The sequence below is a fragment of the Gastrolobium bilobum genome, unplaced genomic scaffold (genome assembly GCF_033153095.1).
Source record: "Gastrolobium bilobum isolate Gb01-03AN ecotype WA unplaced genomic scaffold, APGP_CSIRO_Gbil_v1 utg11897, whole genome shotgun sequence".
NCBI classification, from domain to species: domain Eukaryota; kingdom Viridiplantae; phylum Streptophyta; class Magnoliopsida; order Fabales; family Fabaceae; genus Gastrolobium; species Gastrolobium bilobum.
The window spans coordinates 163,291-184,933 of NW_026897107.1; the positions used below are offsets into that span (position 1 = coordinate 163,291).

Sequence of the window (21,643 nt, forward strand, 5' to 3'; positions counted from 1 at the left end):
AAGCTTTTCTAGTTTGCTTACTTGTCGCACAAGTTACTTATATAGCTCCAACATGATCCAAACCCGTTTCAGTCCCTAGGCACCCTAGAGAAAGAATCCAAAACAAAATCAATAAAATGCTATCATGCCGAGATTTTACATAAGGCATACATTTTATCGCTTACTTTCGTTTCTTTACATTTTTGTCAATCCTATGCCAATATACAAGTCTAGACCATACTTTCATAAGTTTTCTTATTAGACAATTTTACCATATTAATCACTCCCTAGCCCCCAAAGACCCTAGATGGACGAAACCAATGTTAGGAATGGCTAGGAATTTACATCAATTTATTTGACAAAACCAATAGTTCCTAGAACCCTCACTTGGATCCTAATTTAACTCGGTACCCGCTTGAAAATTTTAAACATAATTTATGCCACTTTTCTTCATAAGGTCGTGGACATACCTAAAGGGAACCAAGATTTCTTTCAACGATTTTCAAGTCATTTCACTTCTTAATCTTATCAATTACATGCATTGGAGAAACAACACATTATCAAAACAAAATGTAACATAATTCATCATTAAATCACCCTATAGGCCGAAACATAGGTGTACACCATAGCATTTTTCTCACTTTGGTATTTTCATTTTTCCCCTTAAATCTCCACTTACACCAACATAACACATTCATAATCCATGTAATTAAATTTTTGCACAATAAACCATATTTAACCTATCAAGGCCGAAACCTAGGGAGGAAGGTGCAAAGGGACTTTTCAATTTTCAATCAAAGGTTGATGCTTAATTCACACTACAACTTCCTAAACAACAACAATTCATCATCAATTTCAAATTCAAAACTAAATTCTTTCCCACCAAAATATGCTCACAATTATCAAGACTTAAATTACAAACATAAAACAATAGAATTAGAGGTTTCTTACCTATAGTTGCTATTCCAAGCTCCAAGGAACAAAACCTAAGCTTTGTTCACTCAAAAGCCCCACTTTTTCACAAGGATGAATAGTGTCACGAATTGGGGGTGATGAATAACTCTCTCCACAAGCCAAATCAGCCCAAAAAGAGTGGTGGAATGGATTCACTAGCCTTTTTCCTTAAAGATTCATGTATGGCATCATGGCTTTTGGTGGCAGAATGAGTGGAAATGAGAGGAATTAAAAAAACAAACCCTAGCCCCTTTCTTCATGGCAGCCGCGGGTTGGGAGGGAAGAAGGAGAGAGAGATGGTGAGTGAATAGTGATTTTAAGTCACTTAAAGGTTTATAAGCACATGTGGCTTTTATCGGATGTTTTTCTTTCGCGTATTTTCACTTAACTGACCCGGAACTAACTTAAATCTACGGACATATTTTTATTTTTCTGAATTCATTTACATTAATTTTTATTCCTTAAGGAACAATATTCTTAATTCACAGTATAGTTTTTGCACCGTTTTTGACGAAATGCACTGTGAATCACTAACTGTACGTCGTTTGCTTACGAAACTTAAAACTTATAAACTTATGATTCTTGGGCCTATTTTGACTTGTATGGCATATATTAGACTTTCTTATTCTTATTTCATTAATTATTTGTTTCTGGACTCTATCGGTTGCTTAAACAGCAGTACAAAATACTTGGTAGAAAACACTATTCACGAGATTTTCACGGAAAGTGCCAGACTATACAATTTTTCGTTCTAAACTCATATTTGGCATCAGAATTGTCAAATTATGTCTCTAAAATCATTTTGCTCATTTAAGCTCCACCGGTTAATTCACAAGAATGCAGATCATCCGGCAAAACGCACCGTTCATGACCTAGTCATGATTACAGTCAAAATACTTGGAATCACGCTTTGAGTCCAATTATGGCATTTAAATCCTTAAATTAAACCTTTAATTAAGGTTTACCAGTTAGGGTTATTATAATGGTGATGGTAGTGGTTGTAACAATAGTGGTGGTAGTTGCTGGCGGTGGTGATGGTGATGGCATGATGGTGGTGGTGACGGCGGTAGCTGCGACAATGGTAGTGATGGTTGGTGACAATGGTGGTGATGGTTGCAGTGGCGACATGGTGGTGGTAGTGGTGACGACAGTGGCGTGGTGATGGCGATGGTGATGGCAGTGGTTGCGATGATGGTGGTGGTGGTGGCGACGGTGGTAGTGAAGGGTGAAGGTGGTGGTGGCATCGTGGTGGTGGTGGTGGTGGTGACGACAGTACTGGTGGTACGACGACGATGATGGTGGCGGTAGCATCGTGGTGGTGGGGTGGTGGTGACGACAATACTGGTGATAAGACTACGGTAGCGACGACGGTGAATTTTTGATACAAGACGTGTGAATTTTTTCTCTGCAATTTTTAAAAGAATACTAATGATAATAAATTGACCCCAAGAGTTAAAAGCAAAGTTGAATAAACTCGTGACGCGTTGATCGGCAGTTCGTTTTAAAAATCACATTTTTGAGTCATTTACCACAATTGAGTTTCTTTTTCTTTATTTGTTTTGGATATTTCCATTTATGGACACGGTTGTTTCTATACAGATGGAAGAACTTTCTTCTTATGCAGACAATATATGCATAATTGTTTCTATACAGATTGCTATTACCAGACGAGGATGATGGCAGAACTATTTTCTCACATTAATAAGAAGGAAAAAAAAACACTGAAAACTGTTTGAAATAAACTTCTATCAGCTTTTTATGATAAAGGTAAAGGAAATTTCGAGTATGGCATGTCATCTCAAAAGATAAATAAATTGTTCAATGTGTATACTGCTATACTCTTTATATTCATAATTGCATGCTTTTACAATTTTAGCAACAAACTACCATTCTATGGAAAAGTAAAATCAATGATGATTATGTGTGCCTTTTACCTTATACAATATGCAGAAGTGGTACAGCTACCAAAGTACTAAACACTTGTCTAAACTTCCTTCTAATTAATTCCCCAAAAAGGGAAGGGATGGTGGAGAAAAGTAAAACTACAAATTGAATAAACTATTTCTTTAGTTGATACATACACCAAAGAGCCTCAAACCCTTTTGTGCATTCAAATCCTGTGTATCCTTGGTCTGTTGGCCTTCATCTTCATCTTCTACTTCACTGCTTGTTGACTTATTTCCCAAAATTTGTTTGGTATCTACAATCTCTCTAAAACATTGCCTTCTCTCATCTGCGTTATAGATTACATCGATCAATGAAAATACTTGTTCCTCTCCCCCTTTCCTCCAATTTATAGGTTCACACACATAAAATGCAATGATGTCTTTAGCCTTCAATTTCTTATCCTTCACAAACCGATTCCACCCTCTTGTGAAAACGTAACTTTGGCTACTCTTCCAATAACAGTATCGAAATTTCCATGATCGCATGAGCTTGTCATAAAAGACAACCTCCATGTCAACACACCCACCATCCATTTCATCATTCACTTCTGCATTGCCACAAACGTAAGGAAAATAGGTAACTGCATGCTTTTTGGGGATAACAAGCCTGTTGAGTTTGCCCACATCACTCGGTGTTAATTCTTTTTGAAAAAGTTGGGTGCAAGAGAATTGTTCCTCACCCTTCACCCTTATATGCTTTGCACTGGTTTCAACACCTTCTTCGCCATGTCTTTGAGTCATAAGAAATGTAGCAAATTTGGATGGATAGGTGCCATCTCTAATCATTCTCAGCACTGCTTCTGCACTATAATGGCTTTGAAATTGAGGCTCATGAACTGTTTGATCATTCCATGGAAAGTTTCTGTGGCTTTCTCCACTTCTAAGCTTGATGGTAGCGCTGTCATAAGCCATGGCAGCCTCTCTTTCAGATTTGAAAGTCCCCAACCATATTCTCTGATGGTTTGCATATATTTGTGAACCCCAATTCCCATTTTGTTGAGGCACAACGCCTTTGAACTTCTGAAACCCTACATTGATATCTTCATACCTTGCACGTTTTGCTCCCTCAAATGCAGAATTCATTTCATTACAATCTGAAGTTTTGTTGTTTGAAATCATGTTTGAATCATTTCCCTCTTCCTCAGAATTTAAAAAAAAAAATTTAATCTTTTTTTTGTCTATCTATGAAATTGAAAATTCAGTATAGGGATGGATGGACACGACAACAACTAATAATGTGAGAAGGATTGTAGCAAAAGACAGATACATTGATTGATATATAAATGAAATCTGGCAATAATGATGTTGTTCTGTTGTACGAAAATGGTAATCAACATACTAACTAAATTTGGTAGTAGTAACAACTCAGTTAAGAAACAGAACTAGTTCAAACAAAATTGAAGTTAGGGTGGAGCAAATCTGGAGTGGCCTTTGCTTAATTTAGAATACCAGATAATCTATTTTCTCGAAACACACAATCTATTTAGCTCAGCATCTTGTTTTGCACATTGTGATGGATAAAGCACAGTTTTGATTTGTTGAGTCTCATTCCCCTGTCACAAAATCTTTCGTTATTCAATGCTAAACAGAAAATAGCACCTGAATGACAAATGTTACGCTTCTTCATGCATGTTATTTCATTTGTCCTCTTAGAATAAGCCCATAATCCAAACCTTCCAGAAGGCCCAATCTGCAATGAAATTGTTTTATCTTATGTACAGGGAATCATATAACTATTCATTTGATTTGGAAAAGAAAATGAAGGGAAGGGGTTTCAAAGGGTCACAGTTTTAATCACGTACCATTTTCAATTTTCCATTAAAAGGTAAATAAATAAAAAATCAAGGTGACTAATTGACATTAGGAAGATGCAGACTGCAGAGGGAGGCAAATAGTAAAACCCTTTTGTATCAGATCATACATTGTTGCAATCCGCTTAATCCATTAACAGGCAACACCCAACTGGAATGTCCAGAAAAAATAATTTATACAAATGTATAAGATTGGGTCAAAAATTCTAAATCCATTAAAAACTAATACTAAATAGGGAGAACATGTTTTTCCTGGACAATTATTTTAGTTAAAATTATTATTATTATTAATATTTAAATTAAAAAAATCTTTCTCTTTCTTCAATTATAATTTCTATTATATAATTGTTTTTCTTATCACGAAATATACTAATTTTAATTAAAATGACACAATTTTATGTTCATTAAAATGACTAACACTAATTTCTGTTGACACTAATTTCAGGATGATTTTTTAGTATTAATTTCATGTTAAACTTTTTTTTTGGGGGGGGGGGAGATTAAATTTATCCTCACTTTGATTTAATAAGATACCAAAAAGAAAAAAAAAAGTTATTAATTAACTAAACAAACTAACGAGTAACGAGATACATTAGGAGCCACGTAAAGATCATTTTTCCTTTGAACAATTTCAGTGGGAAACAAGACTTTAAGTTCCCGTTGAAATAGGATCCACACAAGGAAAATCACTTGCCATTCGTTGGTTATTAGGGGCATACCGAAAACGTCCGGATACAAATTTATCTTATGTATTTTTTATATACACAATCTAGATCTTGTCTATTTTTTCCCGGGGGATCCTTAGAATTACCACTGCTTAGCTTTCAATTCGCCTCTGACCATCAAATGAAATGTGAATAACCCGTCCTCTCCTACACTATGGTCACCGCAGTAGAGTTTAACTACCAAGTTCGGGATGGATTGGTGTGGTTCCTCTACGCCCCATATTTACACCAAAATACAATAGATAAATAGTCATTCGATGAAAAATCATAATCATATAAGTATTCTATTTTAAATATTATATATCATTTATGGGAAATATAAGAATCATGTTGCAGGAATGACACTGTTCATTTATACAAAAAGGATCCGGCAACGTATCTTGAGGATACGGCGCCGTATCCTGATTTTGGTTTGACTTTTTTTTGTTAAGCGTGGGACCCACACTTGATTTGTGTGTGCAGGAAAATGATCTTGTCATGTGACATGACAAAAAGCGAACCCATCATTTATTTACTATTATGTTTGGATGAGTTTTTTTTTTTAAGTGCTTTTCATTTTATATATACATTTGCAGTTTTTGAAGAAAAAAAATAATTAAATTATTATTATTATTTAGATAAAATTCCTGATTTCTGAAAAAAAAAGTCAAATACTTTTTTATTTGAAAGTACATTTTGGATATGTTATGTCTTTTTTTTTACCTGTTCAATTATTGTTGTTTTTGTTTTTTTTTTCGTAGGTCACAACTCAGATTGTAGTTCTACAAGAATGCAGAAAATGCATTTGGCTGCGTTTGGTTTTATTGAGGGATATGAATGCCTACCAATATGTATATATGACTTCGTGCTATTCTCGTTTTATGTTATTTTTCCGCAAAAGGGTTTGTGTGTCAAACCAAAAAAGTGATGTCCGGTTTAAAGTTTGCATTCTTTGTATGTGGGAGATGAGTTTACAAAATTATTTGCTTATGTGACTACTAAGTTAACAAAAATAATGAACAAGCTTGTTCGAGATTTTCTTTTAACATGATTGCAAATGTATATGCCCTAGGTTGGTCCAATTCGAAGTTTGGTAATAATTGCACGAGCTTGTAAAGAACTAATTTAACTTAAAATCTTAAGGTTATTAGTGAGACTACATTAATAATTTTACATATCTCTGACACACCCTATCACGTAAGATTCCTTTAAGCTTGAGGTGTGAATATTGCACAGGCCCATCTTTTAGTCTATCTTGTGCTACAAATGTTTATTTTTTATTTACCTTGTGCTTACTTAATTCCACCACAAAGTGGTGCAGTGAGAATTGAACTCATGATCATTTTGTCACTCCAACTCTCTAATATCATATAAAGAATCAATTCAACCCAAAATTTTAAACCTAATACAAGGCTACATTAATCATTTTATATTCTAGTTTCACAATTCAAGCAATAAGCTTGTGGACAAGCATTGAAAGTAAAATGAGCCTTAATTTCATCAATTGACAACAGAGCATTTAACAGAGCCCCACAAGTAAACAGCATTTACATATTCACTAAAGAAAAGACACATCTTTATAATGTCATAGACATGAATTCATGATTGAGTTGAGACTATGAATGACATGATTGATGAATTCGGAAATAATATTTACCACATAATTGAAAAGTGAAATGGAAGTTAGGCTATCAAATATTTTAAGAAAATAAGAACTTGAAAGGGACTAGAAGATCTAAGATTCATTGTCAGGTGGAATGAGAGACCCCAAGTCCCCACTGCCATTATAAGCTTTTATGGCAGAAGTAACCAGCTTGTGGCACAGAATGATCTATCAAAGAGTTTAAGACTTTTCCTCTTCCCTATTCAGTATTCACAACTATCCTCTTCCAAATAGTCACTTTCTCTTGTCTTATCAATTCTAATCATGTAACTTATTTCTCTCTCACTCCGTATTTTTGGCTAAGCAATATCAATAATAAAGCTTACTTTGAAAGTGATATCCCTCGTGTCGTTCTTCCCCACGTCCCCTTTATAATGCATGCTACAATTCAACATTATCAACCCAACCCTCTTCATCCTTTCAAGATTTTCTTCATCTTTATACCTATTCTCTGCGTTTTGTGAGTGCTTTTCTTTCTGCATTAACTTTATTAGCTTTTCTGTATTAGTTTTTTTTTTATCTATGCACTGTCTACTCTATTATGTCCTGCCTTCATTGTCCTACTGTATGGTTCAAAATTCAAATTCACCACAAGCTACTTATTGCATGAATCACCTTTGTGTTATTTAGCTTCTTGGTTGGATTAGTAGTTTAAACAAAGTTTTGCATGCTGCAGATGGAACCAAGAATGGCCACTTCATTCTCTGTCAACTCCCCCAATGTTTCAGCAACCAAGGTACTCTGTCAAATAAGGGTCCATTCAATAGCACTTATTTTAAAGTTTCCAATTTCCCATGCAGGGTGATACTTATGGGGTTGGGGATGTAGTTTCAATTTGTTTGCTAGAGATGTAATATATGCTTGGCTGTGATTAATATTTAAAGAATAATTTCTTAAATTAGATTTTGATTAAAAGTTATTTTTTAACTCAAAAATAATAACAATTACACAATCAAATAATTCATCTGTGATACAAAAAACTTAGAATTACACTATCCACAAATAGACCTACTACTATATTTGAACACCAATTTTTTACTTCAAAAGTTGTAATTTATATGGTCAAAAAGTAGCTAGTTATATATATGATGCTGAGTAAGTCCACTAAAATATCATAGATAGATTCCTTTCGTGGCAGAAATATTTAAAAAATAATTTTGTTGTTTTCTTGTATACGTATAATGTATAATATTTGCTTTGAAAATAAATAGGTAATAGAAGGAAATGGTATCTACAGAGACGAGCCAGTTGTGGAGAAAAGTAGCAGGGTGGATGAGAAGAAAACAGGAGGGACAAAAATTGCAAGCCTCTTGCTATGTACTAAAACAAACGATCGGTTATAATTTTTGGGTTCTCAAGAGAAAATATGTTGAGCCATTAATTATTTTGTTTGATTACATCTTTCTTTCTTTGTCTTATCCATTAATCTTTCAATTTTTGACTCAATGCAGTGAATCAAGCACTAGCTACACTAGCTTTCTTTGGAGTTGGAGTGAACTTGGTTCTGTTCCTAACCAGAGTTCTTGGTCAAGACAATGCCCATGCTGCTAATAATGTCAGCAAGTGGACAGGAACTGTTTACATGTTCTCATTAATCGGAGCATTTCTTAGTGATTCATACTGGGGTCGATACTTAACATGCACAATCTTTCAGCTTATTTTTGTTCTGGTATTTTACCACTGGTCTTTCTATTGTAACTTTTGGTTAACAATGTTGGTGAATTTTTCTACTTTCTGACACTTGAATGTGTGTGTGTGTGTAATAGGGCTTGGCACTGTCCTCATTGTCATCTTGGCGTTACTTAATCAACCCAGCTGGTTGTGGTGATGGCAATACTCCTTGTATGCCCACATCCTCATTTGGAGTTAACATTTTCTACTTGTCCATATATCTTGTCGCATTTGGTTATGGTGGGCACCAACCTACCTTAGCAACCTTTGGTGCTGACCAATATGATGAGAAAAATCCAAAAGAGAAGAGTTCAAAAGTAGCTTTCTTCTGTTATTTTTACTTTGCCCTCAATGTTGGATCTTTGTTCTCCAATACTGTATTAGTGTATTATGAGGATACAGGGAAGTGGACAATGGGTTTCTTGGTATCATTGGCATCTGCTGTCATAGCCTTTCTGTCATTCTTATCAGGAACTCCAAGATATAGGTATGTAAAGCCATGTGGAAACCCAGCGGTAAGGGTTGCCCAGGTATTTATGGCTGTTGTAAGGAAATGGGGTGTTACTCCAGCAAAGGCAGACCAACTTTATGAGGTTGATGGTCCTGAATCTGCTATAAAAGGGAGTAGAAAGATTCTGCACACTGATGATTTCAAGTAAGCATTGAGATTTTAATAACAAAATACGTGATAATTAATGATTGTTTTCTTTTATAACATTTCTAGAAGGGTTCGCTTTTTTCTATCTATGACTCGTTTTGAGATGGAAATTATACTGTTTTTATAATTTTAATTTATTTCAGAGTTATTATAGTCTTTATAATTATAATTTTTTAATCTTTCAATCCTAAATCGATGTCGTTTTAGGGGAGTAAATGCTGATAACTTATCTGCGCAGAAATATTTTTCTAATAAAGTAATATAGCTATACAATTTTTATGCAAAAGAAGAGTAAATACCCTTTTTGGTCCTCAGCAAATTTTACTACGCCCATTTTAGTCCCTAGCAAATAAAAAGACCAATCGTGGTCCCTAAAAAATTCAAAATGGACCCATTTAGTTGAAATTTTGGTCCCTCACAAATTCAAAAAAGACCCATAGTAGTCTCTAAAAGGACTAAAATGGATCCATTTTAAATTTCTCAGGGACCACGATGAACCTTTTTGTTTGGTAGAGACTAAAACGGGTGCCGTGAAATTTGCTGAGGATCAAAAAGGTATTTACTCGCCAAATTGCAAAATATAATGAGGTGGAACACATTAATAAGCTACGTTTGTTTTACTTGGTTGTATTGAATTTGTACACCAACGTTGTGCAGATTCATGGACAAGGCAGCAACAATTAAAGAGAATGACGAGCATAGTCCAAAGAATCCATGGAGGCTTTGCACCGTGACTCAAGTTGAGGAAACCAAGTGTGTCTTAAGAATGTTACCAGTATGGCTATGCACCATAATTTACTCAGTTGTATTTACGCAAATGGCTTCTCTTTTTGTTGAGCAAGGGGATGTTATGAATTCCAACGTAGGAAATTTTCGTTTGCCAGCAGCCAGCATGTCTGCATTTGATATCTGCAGTGTCCTTGTATGCACTGGAATTTATCGCCAAATCCTTGTTCCATTAGCTGGAAGATTAAGTGGTAATCATAAGGGACTAAGTGAGCTTCAAAGAATGGGAATTGGCTTAATTATTGGAATGTTAGCAATGGTAGCATCTGGTGCCACAGAGATTGAAAGGCTCAGACATATTATTCCTGGCCAGAAAACAAGTTCCTTGAGCATATTTTGGCAAATCCCACAGTATGTTCTTGTTGGTGCTTCAGAAGTTTTCATGTATGTGGGTCAATTGGAGTTCTTTAATGGACAAGCTCCGGATGGCATAAAAAGCTTTGGGAGCTCACTTTGCATGGCTTCAATTTCTCTTGGAAATTATGTAAGTAGCATGCTGGTGAACATGGTTATGGGAATCACTGCAAGAGGCCAGAACCGAGGTTGGATTCCAGAGAACTTGAACACTGGGCACATGGATAGGTTTTTCTTCCTCCTTGCTGGGTTAGCTGCTTTTGATTTTGTGCTATACTTATTCTGTGCCAAGTGGTACAAGAACATCAATCTTGAAGGTAGTGGTGACATGGAAGACCGAGAGGAGCATAATGTGAATAGTACTGAAGTTTGAGAGTTTCAATTTGTTAAATGGATTGGATGTGTAACACAGTGGATTTATTGATACCTGGTTAAATGATCCGTTTATACTTTAGTTTAATCATTACGTGTGCATTTATCGTATACACTTTGTGGTTAATAATTATATCATTTATGAGTAGCATCTGTTAATCGATGTATGATAAGTAAATGAAGCTGGGTATTTTATTTTAGAGTAAATACCATTTTCAGTCCTGACAATATCTACGAAGTCCTTTTCAGTCCCTGGCAATAAAAAAGGACCAAATTGGTCCTTGAAAGTACAAGAAAAGAGCCACTCTACTTATTTGGGAGTTGACATAAGGACTAACATGGCCCTTTTTTTGTAATTTCAGGGACCAATTTGGTTCTTTTTTATTGCCAGAGACTAAAAAGGACTTCGTAGATATTGACAAGGACTAAAAAGGGTGTTTACTCTTTATTTTATTTTTTTCTATTTTACATGTATACAAGGACATACAAAATTTAAGGGGTTAATATCATAAACTTTTTTATTTTCCTCCTTATGCCTCCCGTCCAAATTATTGATGCGTGGTAACAGCTTGCATGACTCAATCACCCTCTTAGTCTAATTAGCTTCGCTATCTTCAAGCTATAGATTTTGACAACTACACTTGTGTTGTGGGACATGTTCCAAGTGTGTTTAATGCCCAAATGGACATCATTTCACAAAGATAACTTAGAAAGTACATGCTTACATATAACGACCCAACAGCCTAATGTGCTCTTGTATGGTCCAATGGCAACAACTCAAAATGAGGATTAATACCAGTCAGCCTAACCCTCGTAAATTTATTCAAATAATAAAATTTATTTAATATACTTTTTAATTTGGTCAGATTTGCTCGTAGGCTCTAACTAGTAAGGAGTAACTAGTAACTCCAGTCCATTTTTTTTATCCTATATGTTGCTGTAGGGAATATCATCATTTTTTATTTAATTTAGAAAATTGAAACCCAACATACAAATGGAATAAATTCTACTTTCTCTGTGATTGGTCTAAAATTAAATCGTTTAAATTTCTTTTTATTGATTTAATTTTTTAAAAATTAAATTAAATAATTATAAAAGAATCGGTGGGCCAATTGACAGGCCCACCTACCAGAACTGATAAAATATTGATCCAAAAAACACTAAACTCAAAATAATCACAAATGGTGCCAACTGTAGCTTCACCAACTATCCATATATTTTGAGTGGCCAATATTCAAGTTGTCAAGCAATGTTTCACGTCTCTCCTTACATGTTCCATTCCGACTCTCTGCTTTATTCCATTAAATTGTCAATAGAACAATCATGTGAAAGGGTATACAATCTCTTATAAATTATAGTTTTATATTTTAAAACTATTTTTGCAAGAAATCCCCCACCATTACACCAGAGTTTTGAACATAAACTAAAATAGCACTCTAACATGTGACTACAATATAAAATAAACATATTTTAGAGTAAATATATTTTTTGGTCATCAGCAAATTTTACGGTGCCCGTTTTGATTCCTAGCAAATAAAAGGGTCCATCGTGGTCCCGAAAAAATTCAAAATGAATCCATTTTAGTCCTTTTGAGGACTAATATAGGTCTTTTTTGAATTTGTGAAGGACCACGATTCTAAATAAATGGGTTTATTTTAAATTTTTTAGAGACCACAATGGACCTTTTTATTTGCTAGGTACTAAAGCGGGTATCGTGAAATTTCCTGAAGACCAAAAAAGGTATTTACTCTAATAAAAAATAGTTTAAAATATCAAATATATCATCCCATAATTTATACTATTCATAAAACTTATTTTAAATTCAGACTGCTGAAAAAGATACATAATGGCACAATTTTATTCATGTTTCAACTCATACTAGTGAAAATCTATAACCTAACAAGTTACATTTATTTTTATATTTATTCCACTGTACTTTTTACTCTAATGTTTAGAAGGAAAAAATCTATCTTCATTTAAATTTACTTTTGATAAATAATAGTATGATGGTTTTATAGATAATATAATGAATTTATAAATAAAGCTATAGATCAGTTTTCAAAATCAAAATCAAAACTTGACCTAATTTTATTAAAGAACATTAATTTCTAATATTTTTAAATATTTAATTATTATTTTCAGTTTTTTTGTTAAAGAACACCCCTAATTAGGTTTGTTTGCGCTTGTACCTGAATGTATCTAAATGAAGTATATCTTTAGTATTACAGGAATATGTATTTTTTTATTAAAAAAAAAAGACGTAGGTGACAATAATCATTAAAATGTGGATAAAATGAGAAAAAATAAGTGTTTGGTGTTTGTCATTTTAAATGACATAAGTTAGATCATTTTAGGAGAGAGATAAACACAAAAAATAGAAATAATGGGAGAGAGAAAGTGGGTGGTTTTTTTTTAATTTAAATTTTAAATAAAAAAATTATTTTGTGTCTATCTCTCTCTTAAAATGACAAACATTTTTCCTAAAAAATAATTATATTATTTTTTTCCCAAATTAAATAAAAAAAAGATATACTGAGTCTTCAATATTATAAAAAGAGAAAGGTTATTATTATAATTTTTTTTTACAATCTTTACGACCATATCTTAACACCGTTGATTTTCGTCAATCAACGGTTATGATTTTTCCAAATTAAACTCATTAATTAATTATTAATTTACAATAAATGATAACTGTTGATCGGCGGAAATCAACGGTGTTAAGATATAGTTGTAAGAGGTTGTAAAAAAAAAAAAAAAAAAAGTAAAAATACCGAAAATACTTTCCTCTAATTGGAATGCATTAGTACAGCGATGATATCTGTTTCAAGTTCCAACCGAATATTTACTTTTGTTTTATTTTTTTGATATACCACCGAATATTTCAAAAGCGAACCAAGATATTTACCAAAAAAAAAAAAAAAAAACGAACCTAGACAACGCCAGTTAATGCAATATTGCATCATCATCTTCTATTGGCTGTGATGCTGTGTAATGAAAGCTAATAATTCACTTTAAGAGTCAAATACATGAAAATGAACATGAACATTTATTAATTGTCTGCCTCCACTACTCAGGAAGCAAGCTATCATAATTACGTGTTCTCACATCATATGCAACATCCCAAATTAATACAACAAGTTACATATTTACATGTATAATGCAGCATCAAGTATCAACCATTGGATCGGATGGGATAGCCATAGGTGGGCCAAATGCATGACAGGCTCGTGGAAGCCCACCAAATATTAAAATTAAATGAACGATGCAACGCTTGCATCTTTGATATTCGATACAAGAATTTGCATTTGCTAGAGAACACGACGTGCGTATGCATGAAGCTCTCTAAGTTACCAAAGCGGGTCGGCCGCTGTCAATTTATAAAAAATTAGACGGAACAAGTTGGATTTTTTTTTATTTTTTTTACGTGGATTGAAAGTATCAATTTATCTTATTTTATGGAGAGTTAGCCGGTCAATTCATTTAAAAATAAATAACAATAAATATTATTCAATAAGTTTTATAGTTGAGCATGTAGAGGTAGAATATATGTTTGATCCTCCTCAGTACCACATTTGGAAGGGTTTAAAGTCTTAATTCTTAATCCGTCCCGAATCAGACTAGTTGTGAAGCGATGGACGATTGAAATATTTCTAAAAAAATAAGGTTTATAGTATTATTTAATTCTATTTCATACTCTCTTTTTTATTTTTTTTAATCTCAAATTTAAATATATGATAATTATTAGCCAGATAATCTTTAGAAACTTATTCTTGCTTTCATATATGAATATTGGATAACCTTTATCATAAATCAAGTTATCTTCCATAGAGAAATACTAACATAAAAATTTTATATAGCAACAACTTAACAAATAAAATATTACTTAATACTAAAAAAAACTTAAATTCAAGTTGAACCACCTTAACCCGTATTAATAAGTGAGTTGGAACAGATTGATGGATTAAAATTTTCAACCTAACTCGTCAAAATAGATGGAATAAACGAATTGATCCGACCGGGCACACCAATTTTACCACCCCTATGCACACATAGTCATTTGTATTAGTTTGTAACATTATGTTTTTAGGTAAAAAAAACATATGATTAAAATATCTAAATTAATTAGTTAAAGAAGGAAAAAAAATCCACTTATATCATATTATTGAATTATCTACTTTTAAATAGACTACACTATATCTTATTCTTTTTGGACAAGATTATATTTATTATCTTTTTAGGCTTACCACCCTTATTACCTGATTAGTTATCATTAGATCAATTCAAAATCAATGGTTGAAAAAGAAACATAAATAATTGTCGTTAATTGTGAATTGATCCAATAATAACTAATCAGATAATAAGAATGGTTAGCCTAAAGAAAAAGACATGGTGGTAACAATCTTAAAAAATAATGCATGTCATTCATTTTTTTTTTTCCTTTTAAATTTAAAATTGTTTTTTAAATTAGTTATACATACTTTTTATGATTTTAAACATTTTCATATATATATATATATATATATATATGGAAAGCTAAAATAGTAAGAGACAAAAAGTTTGATTCTCAATAGTTGATAGTCATTGATCAGTGAAAATCAATGATTAAAATTTAATATTAAATTTCAAAATTTGATACAAGTGTCAAAAGATCCTTCCCTATATATATATATATATATATATATATATATATATATATATATCCTATATATATATATATATATATATATTATATATATATTTTATATATATACGAATTTATATTAATGAGCCTTTGTAATTTGTAATTAAGAGATAAAAATAAAATTAAAAAAAATTAACATCTTAGTGACATTATTTGAGCAATCTAAACATTTAAAGTGAGAGCTATATTTAAACAAGAAAAAAAACCCTTAATAAATCGACCAGATTTAGGCTAATGTTTTCCCTGCAGCGCTCAAGTATAAAGCAGCAACCTAACGAAACTTTTAAAAGGGAGAAAAGGATGACCATGTTAATTTGTACGGTAAGCTTTATCCCAAAACATATAACAAAATATGCAAATCAGAACTGAAACCCCATATTGGCCGCCAATTGACACATGAAATATTAAAAAAAAAAATGGTGATAGCAGAAGGCAATTGAATTTTAGAAGCTGAAATTAGTTACCATGCGGCAAGTTAGAAAAGCTGACTGACAAAAATTTCAAAAACTAGAAAATTCACGTAAAACTAAATTATAAGTGTATCGTATCACATTCCAGGCTTGCGTAATTCATCTGTTCCATGTGCGAAGTGGCACCTATCTCCAAAAGTGCAGGAACCTTTAGTAAAGTTTTCGCATAGCTTGGTCTTGAAGTTGCTTGCAGGGGTAGAACCCTGGGTAGCAATGTTTTTCATTGGAGGCCCAGAGACAGAACTAACATTTAGAATAAGTTCATGAACCATGGCACTGGCTTGTTTGATCTGATCAAAACTGCCTTCAAGCTCAATGTTTCTAAGGTTAGGATCTGAGTCATGTTCCCTAATGGAAAGTCTAGCTCCTGTTACGCGACAGATTTGCTTAGAGTTGACACCATTTTTTCCAATGACAGCTCCAGCTAGGGAAGCATTGATACTAATCTTTGCAGTGGCTGAGGCTCCAAAGCCGGCAGCAGCTCCATGAGCGGGTGGGGGCTCAACTCGCCCAGCAACCCTGCTGCTTTGCATTTGTCCCAAGGCACGACTATTTTCATATGGTGGTGCTGTAGGCCTGCCAAGCTCCCACTCACCATGAGCAAAGTGACATTTGTCACCAAATTTGCAACCTTCAACTGTATTAAACTTGTTGCACAATCGGGTTTTAACGACTGGAGGAGAAGATCCATCAGGGAACGATGGTGGAACAGTTGGATTTCTACCAACTTGTGGAATAGCAGGATTGCTACCAACATTGGTCATGTGAGAGGCAGTTTTGAAGCCACCAGGAACATAATGCAGGAAATGGCATCCCTCACCAAATGGACAGCCAGAGGTGCTGCATAATAGATGAAAGCAGATGACATCAGACTAACATATAACCCAACAATTAAAGGTTACAAAAATTTTATAGACAGGGATGGACCTCAGCAAATGTTTATATAATTTTTCAAGTATGAAATTAAACTTGGCCAAAAAAGAAAAAAAAATTCTACATCAAGGTTGCACCTTTTATATAATGTTTTTATAAGTATTCCACAAGAAGTATTTAAATGGTGAGACTAAAAACATATATTAGGAGCCCATCCATTAGAGACCACTTCCTAGAATAGAAGGGTTAAAAATATTGCAAATGATCAAACATAGCAAGGGTTGCTCAGCGCTAAGCAGGAGAAGAATGTCAAACTCCATATTATACTCAGTAGTTACTTAGTGTCAATCAAGAAGGCCCAACAATCACTAATTTTAAACATAAAATGATAAAATCTATCTGCAACAAGTTTTCAATTAGAAATAAGCAGTTACACAAAAAGACAGCCTTTAACATGTAACCATAGATAAAAATTGAGCCCAGAATAACAAAAAAATAGAAAGAAAGATCCTGGAAAGTGGAAACCAATCTTAATCATTTTAACTAGAATTGAATAAGAAAACCTTTTAAATAAAACAAAAAACTCTTAAAATATGTCAGTTTTGCCACAATTGCATTCTACATATTTTTGTCATCATTCTTACAAAGATGACATATACTGCAGCTATTAAGACCAGCAATGCTCTAAGGTAATGAATGTTGGCAAAGCTGCAAGTGCAGAGGCGGATGAGTAGGCATACAAGAAATGATAAGATTAGGAATAATGTACCGAGAGAAAGTTGGATTGGATTAGCATCGATTGATGAGAAGGTGATGGGAACTCACAAGGTAATTTTTTTCATGTGAGAAGAAGACCAATAGAGACTCTGATGAGAATATGGATCAAGTGGAAGGTAGCATGATTAAAAAGGACAACTTTAGAAAACGTTTGAAAAAACCATGAAAAAGACCTTGCTCTAAATGGATTTAAAGGAACTTTGGTTTCCGATAGATGACATTCGAGCATGGGAGGATTTTAGGTCAAGGATAACGCAAAAAATCTTTAACTTAAGGAGTCTCATCTATAGCACAAAAGATTTTCAATGTATCATAAGCTAAGAAATAAATAAACTGAGAAAGTCTTCATGTAAAATCATAAAAAAATAAAATAAGACATGTAGTAGTTAATCAAAATTTAAAAAAGATGGCATTATCGTAACTTACAAGAATCCATTGTAACATCAGTCCATTATCCTAATTTAAGACACATTACACAGCTATAATTGGTAAATTGAAGAGACCTTTAAATATAAAAAACAAAGAATTACATTAGTATAAAATGACAACAAATATGTTATTAAAACTGGAAAACTAAGGAAACTAGGAATGATTGTTCTGAATTCCCTAGCAAATGAGAGACATCAACGGATAAAGAATGTAACTGGATCCAAGAAGGAATGACGGTTCTGAATTAGGAATAGACCTTAAAACTAAGCAAACTAGGAATGATTGTTCTGAATTTTAGGAAGAATTTTGATTAAATAGGATTTGGTATAAATAGGTGATGAAGCCAAGACCAGCCTGGAAAAGATGCTGAAGCTATGCCGTGAAAAATCTAAAGGTGCAATCCATCAGGTAGTTATATTTGAAAACCTATTAGCATAACAGTTTGGGATAATCGGAGAAGAAAAGAAAATTATATAAGAGGGTAATGATTTAGATATGTATTGGAGTATAATAGGTGGACCAGTCTTCACCAATTTAAAAGATAACTTGGAATTTAGAAAGACTAACCTGAATGATATGAATGATTAAAGATTTTCACAAGTTTTCTGGTTGAAAAAAAAAGACATTACATTAACAAGATGAATTATGTGGTGAGCGGATCAAATTCTTTGAAGAAATTTTTCCGCACTTTGCATTCTATTTCTAGATCCAAGTAGCTAGAGTATCCACTGGTGTGGAGAGATTCAGAGATAATGAGTCATCCATGGAATAATCAGTATACTCATTATTTATAGGACTATAAGCAGTTGGGATCATCAGGCTTCAGCAGAATCATCATGTCTGAACAGGGTAGAGAATTTTAGTACCTTCAAGGCAAAGTTTTCAAATTTTTCATACAAATAGTTACTTCCACTAAGCTTTTTTTAAAGCTCTAAAGTCTTTTTATGATACAAACTATAATGTTTTGAATTTTACTTGTAGTTTTCTTTGGTGTTGGAGTAATAGTGCAAATTGTGACTTCTTGTTAAAATTTGGTATTACTCTCCAAACACGAGTTAATCCTCAAATTAACTGCAGCAAATGGCAATCCTCAAGATAATAGAAGGGATAAAAAAGACTCGCAATATAAATAACAGACATATCAACAGCACATAAGAAATATAATCAACAAGCACATCAAAATTATCATCATTAATAATTATATAATGAGGTTTGGGATAAAAGTGATTTGACGTTGAATCATTATATCATGGAGAGATTTTGAAGGCCAGATAATTCAAAGATTTCCAAACATAACCCAGAATGAAGTTCGTTATGAATGGTTCCAAGCATCAATCCACTTATGATTTGTTCCATAGATAGAACATGTCTTAAGCCATGTATTTCTCTAGCCATTTCAGTGATCTGCATCAGACCCCTTTACTTGCAAAAATTGTATACAACCATTATATGTGATCAAGTTTTGCAGCCCAAAGAACTGCTTTCATTTATATATAGCCCAGCAAGCACTTAACAGAACTGATCTCGAGAATCAACAATTTCTGTTCATAGTCTTGTTATCGTGATTAGAAGTAGAACCTGTATCACAACTTTAACTACCCAATTCATTAGTCAAACCATATGGATTATGCTAGAATTGTGTATGGAAATTTTTCTAAAACATTAGAAAATTTATACATATATAAAAATTGCATTAGATTTTATTTTAGACAAGTTAAAGATTTGAACCTGAAAAACTTTGTGCATGGCTTCGATTTGCTTCCTAAACCAGTTCCAAAGGAGTCCGTTTCTGTTGCACAACATTAATTAAGTCCCCTCAGTTAAAATTTCACTGACCTTTTTATGCTTCAATTTAAATAACATCCAATAACCATTTGTTGCCACTATTTATTAGCTCATTTAGATTTAGGAATTCTCAGTATCTTCAGAGCAAGGTACACAATTATTTAACATCCAATACACATTACAAAAACAGAGCTCAATGTTTATGAGATTGTAACAAAGCATAAACCAGGCAAGCATCCCATGCAGTAAAACTAAAAGAAGATTGTAACATATCAGCAAGCTTATAAGAGCTTGCTCGCTGGCTCGCTCTTTTCTTTCTTGTAATTAAGCAGTGACCTAAGGATAATTTTGGAATCTTCTTTTTTTTTTTGCTAAGTTGAAAGATTCAGAGGAAAAAAGAGGGAGTAAGGAAAGAGAAAGCAAACCTGTCCTGAATTTCTTAGCGCCGCCATTACCATTGAAGTTATCTTCAAGCCTTCCTCTCTTGCGATCCATCGCAACTCTAACCGCGGCCACAGATCCACAAAGAAATAAAGAAAAGAAAAGGGTTGAGTTGCCCTTAGGGTTCCGAGATAGATAGATAGATACACAACAGAACAAGGAAACAACTAAAGTGGGTCTCGTTTAGTGCTCTAACTCTAACCTCGTCTTACCTATTTTCTTATTTATATATGTGTATGTTTATATATGTGTGTGTGAGAGGTCACAGTACCACCCTCATCATATCATATCAGATCTATGGATATCATGCCCTATCGCATTCTCACCTCATCAAAAAAATTTATTTTTTATTTTTTCATTACTTACATTTTCTGTGATAATTTTTTTTGTTATTCACAAAATCAAAATGAATAGATTAACCCAATATTTAAGAGTTAAAAGTGGATTTGAATTAAAAATATCACAAGGAAGATAAGTGCTTTAAAAATTAAATCAGACACAAATCTAAACTTATTCATCAAAATACTCATTACAAGTTCAAATAAATAAATAAAAACATAAATCCAAATTAACTCTTGTATGTCCCTGCTATAATGTATACTTTCAAATTAATTGTCACTACTATAATGTATGTCCAAATAAATAAAATAAAAAAAGAATTAAGGACCTGTTTGAATATTACTTTTAAAATTAATTTTTTAATTTTCAAAATGAAAATACAAATAAAATATGTTTGATAAGGCCTGCTTTGTAAAAAAAGTTATAAAACTGTAAATTTTTTTTGTTTTAAAAATCAAATTTAGTTTATTACCAAAAAAAAAATCAAATCTAAGAATATGGGTCTGTTTGATTGTGTTTTTGTTTTTTTGTTCTAAAAACTGTTTTGTAAAATAGTTTTTGAGAATTAATTTTCAGAATAAAAGAAAAAAAAATTTGTTTGGTAAAGGTGTTTTGAAAAGAATTTTAAAAGTTAAAAAACAAAAAAATCTGCTTGATAAATTTGTTCTGAGAACATGTTTTTTTAAAAAAATAAAATAAAAAACTAATTTGATTGGTAATTTTTTTAAATTACTTTAATAATTTCTTTAATTATATGTAAAAGTTTAGATATATTTTTAACATAAAAACAAATATTGATTCCCCTAATTAGTGATTAACCACTACCACAGCTTAATTCATTCTCCGGATATGCTCGTTGATGTAATTCTCACGGTTTCCAACACCACCTTCTTCGACATAGTGATTTCTCTTCTTCTTTAAGCCACCCAAAGGAGCCTTGAGCTTAAATG

At 32.8% G+C, this 21,643-nt stretch overlaps 3 protein-coding genes across 7 annotated transcripts; 1 reads left to right on the forward strand and 2 right to left on the reverse strand.

Annotated features, from left to right (window-relative positions):
• Positions 1 to 2,999: 2,999 nt before the first annotated feature.
• On the reverse strand, positions 3,000 to 3,998 carry LOC133304206 (AP2/ERF and B3 domain-containing transcription factor At1g51120-like). Its single transcript, XM_061504204.1, has one exon. It carries the CDS (start codon positions 3,996 to 3,998, stop codon positions 3,000 to 3,002), a length of 999 nt encoding a protein of 332 aa, XP_061360188.1.
• Positions 3,999 to 7,470: 3,472 nt separating this feature from the next.
• Positions 7,471 to 10,952, forward strand: LOC133304221 (protein NRT1/ PTR FAMILY 7.1). Of its 2 annotated transcripts, XM_061504232.1 has the most exons (6): positions 7,471 to 7,517; positions 7,734 to 7,793; positions 8,269 to 8,374; positions 8,509 to 8,726; positions 8,824 to 9,383; positions 10,044 to 10,952. In XM_061504232.1, the coding sequence occupies exons 2-6, from the start codon at positions 7,734 to 7,736 to the stop codon at positions 10,897 to 10,899; spliced, it is 1,800 nt and encodes a 599-aa protein (XP_061360216.1). In that variant the 5' UTR covers positions 7,471 to 7,517; the 3' UTR covers positions 10,900 to 10,952. The 2 variants fall into 2 exon arrangements, with proteins under 2 accessions (XP_061360216.1, XP_061360215.1); XM_061504231.1 differs by lacking the exon at positions 7,471 to 7,517 and having other exon boundaries at positions 7,698 to 7,793.
• A 5,050-nt stretch (positions 10,953 to 16,002) lies between these two features.
• LOC133304220 (zinc finger CCCH domain-containing protein 36-like) lies at positions 16,003 to 20,537 on the reverse strand. Of its 4 annotated transcripts, none has more exons than XM_061504229.1 (4): positions 20,339 to 20,537; positions 19,857 to 19,917; positions 16,768 to 16,889; positions 16,003 to 16,584 (listed from the first exon to the last, which is right to left on the reverse strand). In XM_061504229.1, exons 1-4 carry the CDS (start codon positions 20,406 to 20,408, stop codon positions 16,127 to 16,129), a joined length of 711 nt encoding a protein of 236 aa, XP_061360213.1. In that variant the 5' UTR covers positions 20,409 to 20,537; the 3' UTR covers positions 16,003 to 16,126. The 4 variants fall into 4 exon arrangements, with proteins under 4 accessions (XP_061360213.1, XP_061360212.1, XP_061360211.1 ...); XM_061504228.1 differs by having other exon boundaries at positions 16,003 to 16,574; positions 16,749 to 16,889; XM_061504227.1 differs by having other exon boundaries at positions 16,003 to 16,889.
• Between the last annotated feature and the right edge of the window lie 1,106 nt (positions 20,538 to 21,643).